Source organism: Gobius niger, assembly GCF_951799975.1.
Source record: "Gobius niger genome assembly, chromosome: 15".
NCBI lineage: Eukaryota > Metazoa > Chordata > Actinopteri > Gobiiformes > Gobiidae > Gobius > Gobius niger.
This window is the reverse complement of record NC_136866.1, coordinates 8,656,963-8,672,338: the sequence shown is the minus strand read 5'-3', so window position 1 is coordinate 8,672,338 and position 15,376 is coordinate 8,656,963. Positions and strand designations below refer to the sequence as shown.

The window sequence follows — 15,376 nt, the reverse complement described above, 5'->3', positions numbered from 1 at the left end:
ACGGCTTTGTGTTCGTTCGGCTTGCATAGTGTCCATCGGTGTGAGTGGCACTTGAAATGGAGTCGATGAAATGTTCCTAATGCCATTTTTAAAGAATAGACAGTTTACATGTGACATTCTTGGAGGTTAACACACTAGCAAGCACCGTGGTTCACTCTTATGTCTGGGCTTTGTTTTCATATTATCAGAAAGACCTAAGTGTTGACACATAAAATTACTAAAAAGCTATAGTGTTAGCCAAGCGTAGTTAGCGCCTGCCATAGAGTCACTCACTTGTCATTTTGTCTTATTTTGGAAAAACAAAGGAACGGGACACAGCGCCGACAGTCCCGAATGTAGTTTATGTGTACCGTATTTTCCGGAGTATAAGTCGCACCAGCCAAAAAATGCATAATGAAGACGGAAAAAACATACAAGTTGTTCTGGAGTATAAGTCGCACCAGCCACCCTGGCGCACTGTTGACAAGCCTCTCCCGGCAGCACGTTGCGCAAGCACCCACTTGCCAACTCCTTCCTCTAGCCTGTGGCCTAGTGGCCATCTAGCTTTTAGCCCGTGATTAGCTTTTTTTTGTTTTCTCTATTGCAGTAACAGTAGGCTCTGCTTTTCGCCAGTCCCTCACAAGTTTCTCGCTCACTCAAAACCTTCTTTCTACTGCTCGATTACCGTTTTCAGCTGCATATTTTACTACTTGCAGCTGTAATCTGTAGAATATGATTTTCTTTTAGGGGACATTAGGTTCAGTGTAGCAGATACATGTAAAATTATATACTATGATATATAAGTCGCACCTGAGTATACGTCACACCTCCAGCTAAACTATGAAAAAAATGCGACTTATAGTCCGGAAAACACGGTGGTTTATTCCATGTTTTATTATCTGGAGTTTGTAAGTGTCTAAAAACATATCTTGTTGCAGTTATGTTTACAGCGCGTCGCCATGGTCGCTGCCCTCCAGGTGATGTCAATGAAAACTATAGGAGGAATACGATCACGACCGACAACACATTATGATACGCTAGTAATATGGAAAATGTCATCGCTTATAGCAACATTACGGTGTTCTTATGACACGTCCTTATGGCCGTAATATGCCACGAAAAAATTAAATAAAAATCTACGAAATGATGTAGAAAATATATTATTGCACAGGCACAGACATTCCCTGCATTTAAATTGTAAAATAAAATACAAATGCGGCAACTTCTTCAAAAACGGCCCAAAAAACAAAACAAAAAAAGACGCATCCTGGCGTTTACGTAGCTGCATCAGTTGTGGTCCAGTCCACTTTGGAAAAAAACGGATGGGATTTGATGTCGTCTGCTCCTCCAGCTCCAGCCCCCAGTCTCTCCATGGGATTATACTGAAGCAACTGAAAAATAGAGACCAAACATCAGACATATCGAAGTGAAAGATGCAGGTCTACCATTCTTGTCGAAAGGTACAGAGTGCTTTCCTCTGAATTTATATGTTAAAAAATGAAAAATGTGGATTTGAAGAAAGATGAGCAGCTTTTAAACATAACAGAACTCGATGGAAACATTATTGCAGAGGACACAGTGTTACTAGTAATGGCTGCCTTCGTGATTCGCTAATTGCAGGCAGCGCTACATCTTTAGTACATTAGATCCAGCGGCCGGGCTTGTACCTGCTCCAGCAGAGATCTGGCTTCCTCTGAGACAAACTCGGGAATGTTGAGCGCTGTGTGGCGTCCGATGCCGGCAGGATGGCACCTCAGTAGAGACTAAAAAACAGCAAAACAGCAGCCCATTAATGGAAACAAAGGCAATCCGACAAACAGTGTGGGAGCCGAGTCAAAGGGTGAGCCTCACGACTGCACAAATAGGAGGATCCAAGCACCTGTAACAACACTGATGCCATGAACGGTAACAAAGCCGTCAGCTGACTGCTTTCTCAGTACGCAAAGAATCTGAAATGGTCACGTGGAAAAGCACTGTGCAATTATTTTGTTCCTTGTTTACACAGGGCAAAGTTTACTGGTCAGGTCAAACTGCCTTTTAAAATCACCAGAATGAGCTTTAAGACCCATAATGTCATTTTCACCACAGTCTGAAGCTCTATTGTGGAAGTAATTGACTGTAATGGGCGTAATTGCTGCACGTATCTATCTGCCGCATCCTTCAGCTCGCTCAGGGATGTGTGCTGCAGCTAAATGAGAAAGCAGGAAAGTGTTTGTTTTCTAGTGCGCTGCCCCGCTCCGCGTCTCCCTCCTGATACGTGCTGCAGGACTTCTGGCTGGCGTCCTAGCTTTAGTCAAGACTGCTCCAGGCAAGATCTTATCCGGCAAGGATCAAGAGGCGCCGTGAGTGCCGCTGTGTGTGTGTTTCCCTGCCAGGGCTGTACCCAGACATAATCATCAAAGGAGACATCTGTGTCACTGAGGTTTTATTCCAGGTAACTGGGTGTGTTTTATTGAATGTAAAAACACTAACCTAACACCCCCCCTGCTCTTGTCTGGGCCATTGATGGGAAGTACTGATGCCTGATATGTGGATATGCCCACTGGCAATCAGCTACAGTGTATTCAAATGTAATATACAATGAGAAATAAAGAGGCAGACTGCGCCAGGTGTGTGCTATTGTGCGTGCCCTTCAAGACAGGAGTGAGGTATAATTATTTAAAGCACATTTATGGCAGCTGCAGATCCAACTGTTGAATTCTAAACAAAAGGTAAAGGGCTCTTGCGAAGCCCCATCAAGAAGACAGTCCTTGATTGTGGCTGAGTGAAGTTGAAGCGTCTGGAGGGCTGCCCCGCTGGTCACCGCTGTCCACGCCTTTCCTGAGGTTGGCGTGCGCTGAGAGCCCAGAGCTGCTCCAAGAGCCAGCAGAGAGACCCGCGAGGGGTGACCCCCTGGCCCAGCAGATGGAGCTCAGGCTGGGGGAGAAAGTCACACCAACACCCCTGGCACTCCCCGAGAACCAGAGTAAGAAACAGCAGCCAAGACGAACCCCTTTCACACACACACATAGACGCCGCTACAACGGCACGATAAATCTGAAAATCACACACTACCTGGCACCGTTATAAAGCAGCAGAGATATCCCTCAACACCTTAGCAGCAAACGCTAACCAAAATGTTTATTCATTCAACTTTTTACTCACCATTCCTGTGAGAAGTTCAAAAAGGATGGCCCCCAAACTCCACCAATCACAAGCCGGAGTCTCCTCGCTGATACCGCCAACCTCTGGAACAGCAAAGACAGCGGTATCAGTGTACACGATCTGCACCAACACTCGCAAACATGACATGCTTTTTCTTATGAATGATCTCACATAAAAGTAAGACAATCTTATTATTGAGACTCTCTCTGTCACACAGACACACACACACACAAACCCACGTGAGTCTCGTGAAAGGATGATTTGCATAATAAAAACTGTTAAATTGAGGAAACCGTCTGTGCCGCAACTTCACACCATCTGCATGACCTGACCTCCATCGCGCACACAGAACCCTCCAAGAAATACAAAGCAGTAACACGGGTAAACAATATGAGAATCCCTGATATGCAGCTGTCTTTTACCATAATTAATAAGAAACTATTTAACTGGTGGCTTAGTTTCATTTTTTCTTATCTTTATTTATTATTAAAATTAATGAATTCACGAAGACATACAAACACATTATCTCTTTTATCAAATTATTTTTTTCTATATTTCCCTTTTATGCAGTCATCACAGCAAACATCTGGGTCTGAGCATTTGCATATGGCTTTGGAACATATTCTCCAAAGAAAGTCTCTCCTAATGTGACTTGTTTGGGGACTGGCACAAAAAGTACATGGGTTTGCGATCTCTGTTTGCACAAAAAAAAAGTAATAAATCCATTATATGCAAAACCGCTTCAAATCTACAGTAAATAATAAGCCACAAATCCTATTGTAATGATGCCCAGCTCAACCACTGGACACCAGATGTCCTCCTCCCTCTCAGTCTTACTCTCTCTAAAGGGGAGTGGGGCGGTCACCCAGAGGCGCCCAGGGTCACAGCCGGGCTCCTCAGCTGGGGCCGCACAAGAGACGCCCTGCCTCGTCTTCTTTCGGCTCCTGGGAACTCCGTGGGCCTGTGCGGCTCTCTTTCAGCCAAGGTTAGAGTGGGGCGATGCTGGGACTAAACACACACATACAGCCAACTGAACAGCGGCTCTTCAGGGCTCCCCGGCTGCCGTGTTTTGACAGCCAAGGAGAGGAGATCGTCATTGAACGGACTAGTGATACCTGCGTTGGTTATGGGCTGCAGGGGAGGATACTGGACGCACACATAAGCGTGCACGTCTCAGAGCAAGGTCGATGTCATCACAATGGATTAATGTCTGAGGAGCTGCGGGGAGAGAGCAGCGCAGAGAGCTGGCTTCGCTTACCACTCTGTCAGAGCAATGCACGGCACAGGGGGAGGAAGCACGAGGAGGGCGACAAGGAATTAACCAAGTCCACAGGCCACGGGTCACTCAGACCCTGCTGTTACACACCTCGATCTGCCACTGTTGTTCTGCTGAGGAAATTCAGCAGGGGAACACAATGCCACTCTTGTTCTTTTAGCCTGAACCACAGACTTCCTTCTCTACCTGTGAATCTTAACAACAGCTCATGTCCACTCCTCTGGGCACGATAAGGAACTTTCTCTCTTCTCCTCTTAGACACACTTCCCTAAAACCTGAAGCCACAGTTATTGTTCTCAGAGGAAGTTAAGTGCACACAGGCAGGAAAAAGAAGAAGACTTTGTTCTCTGATATTCATTTGTCTTAAAATAATTTAGTTCCATGTGTAAACTAGAGAGATTAAATTTGCCATAACCAAATGTATTATTCACAATCTAATGACAACAAATATAACAATTTACAGCTGAGATGAGCACTCTGCATAAAATACAGTTGAAACCCGGAAAATTAGAATAGCATCCAAAAGTTCATTTATTTCTGTAATTCAACTTAAAATCTGAAACTAATATATGACATAGACTCATGACATGCAAAGTGACATATGTCAATCCTGTGTTTGTTATGGCTTACAGTCCATTTTCAAAATATTGTAATTTTCTGATATTTTTTAATTTGCGTTTTTTACAAGCTGAGCCATAATAATCAAAATTATAACAAACAGAGGCTATACATGTCTCACTCTGTATGTGATGAATCTATCGTATATTACTTTCAGTTTGAGTTGAATAACAGAAATGAATGCACTTTTTAACGCACCTGTATAACCAAATTTACATGATTGTATTGTAGTCATTTTTTTTCCAGTTAAACTGATTTTTGTGAGTTTTACAGATTCAAACGTTTGTTTTTGTTTACTCAATAAAGCAGAAACCATCTGATGTTTATCTGTGATAAAAGTGTGAGAAAGCAAAAAGCACATCAGAATAAATAACACATTTTCCAGAGCCACTCCTGTTATTGTGTGTTTAAAAACATGTTTCTCCCCGTCTTACGCACACTCCACACGCACATACGGTCAGTGCAGACCCCCTGCTAGTTTTCTGGCAAACAGTCATAAATCTGTCATCAGGAATGAAGCCATCACTGGAGCTGACCCTGTCTGGATAAACAGCCACACAAAACAAGGGCAGGACAGACGTTAGAGTGCATGATCGAGGCACATACATCCAGCACATAATGCACAGCACATACAGGCACTTCTATAGGGGATCTGAGGCCCAGTGCTAGAACTGCTATCAAAGACATCAGCCTCTTCAGTGCAGACAAAAACATATATGAAAAAAAAGCTCTGAATAAAAAAGGGTCATCCAAAAACTATAAATTTGAACTTATGTTGAACAAAAGCTTTACACACCCCCTACTGGGGACTGAGGGTATTTCATTAGAGCCACAGGGGATTAACCATCGTTTAACTAACAGGACCTCACATCTGGACTGAGGGGAGGCAGTAGGTACACACTGTGCTCTTATCCAGGCAGCACAATCAAATATTACACTCAAGTCCACTCTGTAAAATAACACTTAATACAGTTTAAATTACTTTCGTTTGGTCAAAGAGCTTTTATTATTGTCAAATGAAACCATAATTATTACAATAACATTCCAACAATAATTGTATTGTTGGAAAAACTGCTGGTTAGTTTCCCTAAATCTCATCTTTGACAGCGTACTGAAATGTAACATTTTAGTAAAAATATTATTTAAATTATTGCGTTGATGGCATATTGTGCTGGTGGCCTATACTTTATAGAAGCGTCTCATCTGCTGCCGACAGCTAAGACTATGCTTCTACCTGTGTCTGCTTCCATTAGGAGCTTTTAAACACAGCTCCTACGGTAATAACAGGCACACTTTGGATATTAGATGGAGCATTTGTTGCTTTCAGATTTATTACATCGGTGGCATACATTCGAGACACAAGGAGGATTTAAATCTGAAGCGACCTTTTTGGCTCAGTGAAGAGGATGAACGCGAGAGAGTGGCTTTACACGAGTGAGTGGGAGAGTGAATTGAAGTAAGGGCCATTGTGCGGGTTTCCAAGTACTGGTCTCAACATGTTAGGAGTTAGGACATATGAAAAAACAGAAACACATGTGTCTACATTAGATTTAACATACAAATATCCACATCCACCTACGCTCACATACTGGAGAGCGAAGTAGAGCCAGAGCTCAGACTCCAGCAGCCACAAGGAGACATCAGGCAACACAAAGGGTTATGATACCTGCACATTGTTGTGCAACAGCACTCTCTATGGGCAAACACAGGAATTTCAACCCAAATAGTTCTATCTGTACTAGAAGTGACTCACATTGCTTTAAAATACTGTTTGAACAAAGCAACATTTGCACACACACAGAACAAAAAGATCTTTAGAGAATCTTAAGAAATGGAACAAACCTCTACTCACAAATGCCTTCGCTTGTTTACCAGCATTAGACCCGCACATGTGTCTGATGTCTCACCTGGTGCACAGTACATATTGGCCACAGCCTCCTTGTCACTTGACTCTTCCACATCAGTCCAGCTGCAGAAGTACGTCAGCTGAATATGACCTAAAGAGAGGGATCAGATCTTTAGATGAAATGTAAAAGTGAAGTTTGTGTTCAGGAGTTACTTTGACTTTAGTAAAGTCTGCAGCACATGCCGCTCACAGCACTTCCTTACTCAGATCCTTTCGGTCTCTCTACATTGCTTTTCTAGCTCACAGCCCCGTCGATTACTCCTGTTTAGCTGCTACCCGTTAACGCTATCATTAGAACTAATGGTGTCATTAGGTAACTGTGGCCATTAGCCTGGGCTAGCCAGACTGATGCACCACACTACATCGGTGATGGGCCCTTTAGAACAATAATCACCAGCAGAGAGGAAAACAGCCACTCAGAGAATTAGACGCTTGTTGATAACGAGGCGGAGTGAGATGATTGTAGATGCGCAAAAGAAAACGGAGGAGGATACAGTGACCTCTCGCTAAAACACTTTTCTCTGGTAAAGACGAGCTTATATTTTTGACAAGAGACTGAATGAGAGACTGAGAGAAGTTAAATGCACTTTGCTTGTGCACATCCTGCTTTTAGACTTCGCTATTAGGGGTAATTAGTTTTGTGCAATGGGAAACAGCATGTACACAGTATTACTGCTGTAAGAATAACACACGGCCCTTTTCTTCACAATGTTCTAATAAAATAGAATTTGTCCCACCTTGGCGATCGAGGAGGATGTTGTTGGGGTTCAGGTCTCCACAGATAATGCCCTCCTGGTGCAAAGAGTCCAGAGCTGTGACCAGCTCAGAGGCCCAGCACTTCACAAACTCCTCTGGGATTCGAGCTTTGGAGGCTGCGAAAGACAGCTCATCCAACTCAGCAAACAGCCGAGACACTTGTTTATCAAAGTCAGAGCCGCCCGTCTCCTCCACCCTAAGAGAGCTCTCCTCTGGCCCCAGGAGACTCTCTGTGGCCTCAGACACTTCTGTGTCAGTCCTAGTGGGCACTGAGCTCACACTGGCACTCCCAGCATCAGGACAGTCCGAGTTTAATGGAAGAGACTCTAGCTTGTCTCCAAAAGAGTCAGTGACAGAAAGATTAGAGTCAGGCTGATCATTTTGGCTTGAACCTTCCAGCACTACTTTCTCTGAGGCCTCTTCTCCATAGGCCAAGTTGAAGTTGTCCCATAAAGACATGAAGGGAGAGGATGATGTGGCACTGGTGTCCCCAGTGGCAGAAGCTGTGCAAAACGACAAAAGCTCCTCCTCTTCCTCCGGTTGGCTGTGACGCTGTAAAACATCAGGCTGAATGGACTTCTGAGGAGAAACTGTGGCCTCCAAACCCACAAAGACTCCAGAGGTGTCTGTGTCTTCCTGTAAACAGTCCACAGCTCCTGTCACCAAAGGCAGGTTGACCAGCAGGTCCGGGGGCTGGCCCTCATCCTGCACTATGGCCTCTTTAAAGGAGATGACAGGGATGGACTCATGGGAGTCTTTATCACTGCCCTCCAGGCCCCACAGCTCTGAGCGAGGCTTGACTTCCTGAGCCAGCTCTGGAAGCTCCTCTGTGGCCAGGTCTGAGGTGGAGAACAGGGCCAGCTGCTTGTGACAGACATGCGACTCTCCCATCTCCACAAAGGGCACCTCACTGCCACTGTCTTTACTGTCAATGCGGAAAAACTCCATGGGTGTGTGCTTGGACTGGTCTAGGGACAGAGGCACGGCAGGAGAGGGCAGGGGGCTAAACACATCACTATGGTCCTGTCCCTCAGCGTCCTGTGTGAGTCCACTCCTGTCGGACGACTCAGTGAAGAAGCCCAGTTCCTGAGAGCTGATTGGAGAAGACAGACTGTCATTACTGAGCAGTGAGCGGCTGCGGGAGGAAGTAGTGGCATTGGGCACCTCCAGTGATAACATCTCCTGCTCGCTCCGCTCCTCCTCCAGTGCTTCAACTTCGATTTTTTCTTGTTCATACTCAATGCAGAGAGCGAGATAACTGTTGGTGACCTCATCCTCTGATGTGGCCTTGCACTCATCGTCAGAAGTAGCAGCAGAATCCGACTGGGCTCCTGTTAGCGCCATGACCCTCGGTGGGAAGACACTTTTAAGAGTGCACGTAAAGATAGTCTCCCCTTCTTTAAGCAGTCTTGCAATCGTCCCCGAGTCAGCGCTAGCTTCCCCCACCTGCGCTAAAGCATGTTGCGGCGAGTGAACGGCGGTTATGTGGCTTTTCTGGATGAAAGGAATGTCAAAACTTTCTTCTGGGCTGGAGGTGCGCAAGTATTTTCCAACATGGGACCACAACTTCCCACCTGTCGACAGAAAACACAGACAATTGTCACTGCAAAAGAAGCATAAGATAATTTGAATATCCTTTAAAACACACACACACAAATACAGCGTAGTACAAAAGGTCAAATGTTTAAAGTGAAATGTACAGGAATTCATCTTGACATTCTGCACGGAAACATGGCCACACTTATACACCCACAGCTGTAGGACAGGGCCATTGGAGACTAGCATCTGTTGTGTGTGATGAGAATGGATAGCGAGTCCACAATGATGATGATGAAGATAGCAGGACGACTTGATGGCTTTGAAAGTGAAACTATTCACTTGTTTTGTCCAATGTCACTCGGGTCAATGCCTCACTCTGTCCTTGATAAACTGTTAAAACGAAAAAAGCAAAAAAAGCTACGGGGATGGGGACAGTGCCAGCGTTTGTATCGCGGCAATTAAGAACCGCTCTGTCTTTTCTAACACGATCAGGTAAATTGTAATAGCCCTTATAATATTGAGCACTGTCCACTGATACGACGACACGGCGGCTGTGGGGTCCAGCAGATTGAACAGGTCATAGGGCATAACAAATAGTACGCACTCGCTCACCTACGCACACACGCGCCACACACAGTCTAAGAGTAAGTGGGATATATGGAGGCCCAGGTGTCGGCGCAGCTAATGAAGCCTGGCGCCACCTGGTTTTCCAAATAATGACCTGAGACTCGCGACTATTGCTATCACACATCTGCGAGGAGCAAGGGCGGAATATTAGGAACAATACAAGCGAAGGATAAAGTGAAGGGTTCATTTGCAAAAACTGATAAGTGCATTAAAAAAAACGAAACAGCATGGGTTAGTAATTATTTCTAATAGCCAGATCTACTTTAATGCAACAACAATGTTAAAATCCACCCAATGTGATTTACCCGCAGCTTAAAGTAACAAACAGGACCTTTTTTTAACCTCTTAACCTCCACCTGAGCTGAGCACATTTTACTCCAGTTTGGCTTTACTTTTCTTAAAGCTTCTTGAAAAAAGTGCCAAAATAGCGACAAAAACAATGATGAAAATACAACAATAGCAATGAAAATGACACAAAAATATGATCGATTTGTGGCCTTTTTATACATTTTTAGTTATGTTTTTGTCACTTCTTTTTGTGTTACAGTTGCTTTTCCGGAACCTTTTTGCCGCTATTTCGATGCTTATAGATTTGGGAATATGTGCTTGGTGCCCTTTCCTTTCCGATTAATCCAACAGCTCTGTTTCTTAAGAGAGAAGACAATAATATTTACCTTCAGCGTACTGCAGCAGAAGGAAAACTGTATCTTCAGAAACAATGAACTTTTTGAGCTGCACCATGTGTGGCAGAGAGTGAGGCATTATGTTCCGTTTAGGCCTCCCACAGTCACTGCTTCTTCTTAGTCCCTGTTGGAGCGGAGACAGACAGACGGCACAATTAACCAAAAGTAAGGACGCAGAAGGACAAAGTGGTAAAGTAAAGATACCCTAAATATAACGGGCATACAGTGTGCAGAGGGGAGTGCTGCAGGTTGTGTTAAGAATAAGTGTGAAAGGGGCAAAGGAGAAAGCTAACATTAACCAAGTGCCAGCTTTGCCCCATGGCATCCCAAAGTCACTGGATTCATCAGGCCACATACAGCGCGTGACTTTAAATGCGCCACACAAATCTATCAGCGCTACACGTAAAGTTCACATTGAAGAGTGTGTCCTGAGCATGTATGTGTGCATATGGCGGTGTAGTCATCTGTGCCGCGCTGCGCGTTGGCATCTGGCACACGTCTCACACCTGAGAGCAGGGGAGCTGACAGGGAGAGGCCCATTAGAATCAATTACAGCGCTCACACAGAGGGGCGCCTGGCACGCGAGCATCTACAGTGGACGCACACGCACCAAACTTACCTTCAAAATGAACGTCTCCTGTGTTCGCTTGTCCATGACCAGAAGAACCTGTAATAGAGGAGTGCCATTAATTGCCATGTATGGACTTACTGAGATGATGTAGTGGGGGTGTCCCTCAAAGCACTGTTTTTCAACCATCAGGTCAAGACCCATAAAAGGGTCACTGCAAGATAAATGTGGGGGTCTAAATTATACTAGAAAAAAGAGCAGTGGTAAGAAAAATACTACTGGGCAGGGAACCAGGCAGCCAGAAATAAAGAATTGCCCAAATTGTAATATTAAAAAGGTAAAGGTTCATTTACAACACTGCAATTATAAGAAAAAGCAAAGTGTTTTTTTCTTTAATCCCTCCCCGTACAGGCCAGCATTTCTCTGACATCTCTATCCCTCCCTCCTCACTCACTGGAACTGTGCGAGCATATGCAGACGAGCTGCTGTGTGTTGGTGTGAGGTGCACAGTCTCAGTGTGACCCCGACTGGGACCAAACAGGTGCAGGCTAAATGGATATGAATGGAGCTGTGAGTAAACAGAGTGGCGGTGCTAGCCAGGCGCTAATATAATTAAGACACAAACATCAGGGAAGGGAGGACAGGGGAGCAGTAGGGTGAGGACTTCTCTCCATCTGTCCCCTCGTCCCTATTAAAAGTGCAAAGACAGAATGATTGGGGAAAAAAGAGGGGGGGAAAAATACATTTGAGTTGTTTGGTTTTTGTTGTGTAAATGATCTGACATGATGACAACCACTGCCCGTGAACACATGCCAGGGTTGTATCAACATTTTCCTTGGGGTGCGTGAGTGTATAGGATGAGCATCATTGACTCAATGTTGTGTGGCTCTTTCTGAGCTGATGCCAAGTCATTTCATGGCTGAGTGGTGAAGTTGCTTTGTTGGCAGCTGGTTGAGGAGACCGGCAACCTAAACTGACCTTGTGATCATCATGACTTACTCTAAACACACTCATCATTTATAATGGGATCCACAAAATCTACTTTTATAGCTTGAATTAAAGGCATGGCCAGAGAATGACAGGACACAGAGGAAGTAATACTTCAGATGGATAAGCGCCTTCTGCTGTGATCTGACCTTTAGAGTATGTGGTACACTGCATACTGACCTTATCTATAATGCCCAACACTCTGTAGACTCTCAGTTCTTCTGATGAAGGATGCAGCATTTCTCTGCTTGACGATGGGCAACACTGTGCTGCCATAGCCTAAAACAAGTTGTCAAAAAAATATAGATTTTTTTTGTTCAGTGCACATCAGGCTGACAAAGAGGAAGTAAAGTGCACCACTTACCACAGTTTGCGTTGATCCTTGACCCATGTTGCTTTTCAGATGCTGACAGGAGATTTGTTCAGCACGCATAAGATACTCTGCAGTCTTCTTCTTCACTGCCTCACGCCGCGTAGCACTTGGTTCACCTGCAGGAGTAAAACAGCCCATCATTAAGTAATGAAGCAAATAAGATTATTAGAACTGAGAAATACAGTTTTATAGCCTTTCTGATATAATATTATTAGATCCGATCAATATGCTGCGGTTATAGTAGTGGGTGACCTCGGATTAACAGCTCACCTTGGACCCCTTGCAGAAGCAGGTCCACTCCACTCCGATAGTAAGAAAACGCAGCCTGGTAATCCTGCTCTTTCTCCTTCTTCACAGCCAAAGAGATGAGCCCACTGGCTTTGTCCAGATAATCAGACTTGACTTCTTTCGAGTTACCACTGTTTGTCAGTTTCAAACTTCCTGAAAAGAGCGGAGCCTTAGGAGCCCAGGCCTCTAGGTTAGGGGCAGAAGATGCGGGTACAGGGGCAGGAGAAGGGGTTCGGCGGTCATGCAAGGAGGGCAATCGAGGACTACAACTGCTGCTAATGTTAATGGCTCCCCCTTGTGGTAGATTTGGGGAAGTACGACCTGAGGCCATGCCATCATCAATCTCTGCTAAAGAGTCTGTATCCACAGCAAGGGAAGTCAGATCACTGTCACTAGATGGACCTAAGAACCGGAAATAGAGTCAGTAAACTACAAACGTGACGTATTTTTGCTTTCAATTTTGCTTTAAACTATACCTCCATAATCAGATGTGAGAGTCAAATCCTCTGCGCCACTAAGGTCCCTTTGAACTGTAAATCAGCAGAGAAATTAAACACTCAGACAACATTTAAAGAATAAAGGGTATAGAGCACAGACCTACCATCAGAGCTGCAGTCTGACAAAGTGTCTGCGAGAAAGTCAGACAATGGTTCTGCAGGTCCAATTAGCTCTGAGCCATCATGGACGTCACCTCCCTGAGGAGAGAAAGTGTTAGCCATGCAGGTCCTTGAAACAATGTGTTATTCCGGTTTACAGACCTTGAAGAATTCCTGAATGTGCAGACTGTTGTAGAGAACAGGGATATTAGCAGAAAATTGCAACAAATCCTCTGAGCATTGTCTTCGCTCCTCAATCACTGTATCATCAAAACGACCTGCGAAAACACAAAGGTGTACCAATATAGTGATCTGGATGTACAATAACAACATAACTGCATACATAAAGAGTCTGAGTAGAGGATTTAAACATTACCAAACACTTTTGCTTTGGCAAATGGAGGAAACAGCTCAGACTGGCTGCAAACATTCTTGTGCAGCTGCCACAGGTTTTGGTGAAGCTTACGGAAATCACTATATCGTTTCCAAACTGTTATCTGGAAGAAAACACAATTCTGATTATTTAACAATACTGATGCACAATAAATGCATTCAATACTTTGCATGAATGCCACTCGCGGTGCAACTGCTTTCACTGGACTGTAGTTACATTCACTGTAGCCACTCCTGACTTACTTACTGTAACTGTACTGAAAACATCAGGTCTTCAGTCTATGTACAATGCCAAAATGCACTTATTACAATAATATACACATTCATGATAAACCTTGACAGTTCACAAGAGAAAGAAGTAGGACACAGCTTTGTATAACCACTCCCACACCGCTGAGCTATGAAGGTATGTACCATCCCAACAGTAATTGGTATCATGCTTCAAAAATTAGCCCTGGTTTCACGTTAGACTGCATTCCCTACAGTTAAAACAAACTCTAAATACTTGTGTTTGACATCCATTCTTAAATCTTCATTAAAGAATGCACAAATTATCCACCCTATTTTAGGTTTTTCTTCTAAATATTTGAGCAAATCACAACCCAGAAGTAAGTGCAGCTTTACAGCCTCATCATACTGTATCTACTGGATCCATTCAGCAGCCTGGAGAAAACTCCTTTACGCAAAACACTGTTACATTGTATGAATGTGTGGTCAGCAGTAAGCATGTCTTACCTCTTGGACATCTTCTGGATTCTTTCTTGAGATTATCTGGATTGAAAAAAACAAATATTATTGGTTCCAAAGTTAAGTCTTCCAGGTTACGCCTCTGTCTCGAAGGCTGAGTATGTCCAAGTACAACCTCTCACTATGACAAAGCATGCATTATAAGGAAGCCATGGGTGTGTAGGAGACATCACCAACATACAAGCAGCTGAGCCCATTTCCTGTCCGGACAGTCACAGTGGTCAGTGGTCAAATGATTAGATGCACTTGTGGCAAGTGGCTGGAAAATTGTATTCTCGGTTTCAGTCATGAGATCTCGACGTTGAATTATAATATATTTTTAACCAGTCCACTGGATCAAATCATTGACGTGACAGCAGATGTGATAGACATTTAGTAAAAGGAAATGACAGAGTGGCATCACGACCGCGTAGCCCGTAGTGTAGCGACAGTGTTCACATCCTGACATCAGATTATTTAACAACAAAATGTAAGCGAAGCGAATCGGTGTTTAGACACACAATGACAATCGCCCATCTTTACGAGTTACCAACCAATATGACTTATTCTACTGTAATAACCTCGTCTTTATCTACTCAAACCAACGTCACTAAAACAACAGAATCGTGAATCTTACAGAAATGAATAATCTTTGCATCATCATTAGCAACACATCCAGCTAATGCTAACAACAAAACCCCAGGGCAGTAGCATTAGACATATTTACACACACGTACCCTTGCGGTCACTTTGTACACCGTGTAGCCTTTCTTGTGCTTTTTGGGGTCCGTGACAGTATAAAAACGAGCCAATTCTCCTTTGTCCCTCTGAGATATCATTCTGATAGTGGCAACATTTCCAAAGCTAGCTGTGCACATTCATTCACAGCCACAACTGGAGGAGATTTACGTCCGAGC

General features: G+C 44.1%; 1 protein-coding gene across 1 annotated transcript; it reads right to left on the bottom strand.

Moving 5' to 3' along the window:
* Positions 1 to 1,037: 1,037 nt before the first annotated feature.
* Positions 1,038 to 15,376, bottom strand: rps6kc1 (ribosomal protein S6 kinase polypeptide 1). The gene is made up of 16 exons (XM_079571647.1): positions 15,197 to 15,376; positions 14,469 to 14,504; positions 13,717 to 13,837; positions 13,503 to 13,618; positions 13,346 to 13,439; positions 13,221 to 13,274; positions 12,727 to 13,146; positions 12,448 to 12,572; positions 12,264 to 12,362; positions 11,148 to 11,195; positions 10,520 to 10,652; positions 7,661 to 9,253; positions 6,925 to 7,014; positions 3,124 to 3,206; positions 1,647 to 1,742; positions 1,038 to 1,370 (listed from the first exon to the last, which is right to left on the bottom strand). The coding sequence occupies exons 1-16, from the start codon at positions 15,335 to 15,337 to the stop codon at positions 1,254 to 1,256; spliced, it is 3,366 nt and encodes a 1,121-aa protein (XP_079427773.1). The 5' UTR covers positions 15,338 to 15,376; the 3' UTR covers positions 1,038 to 1,253.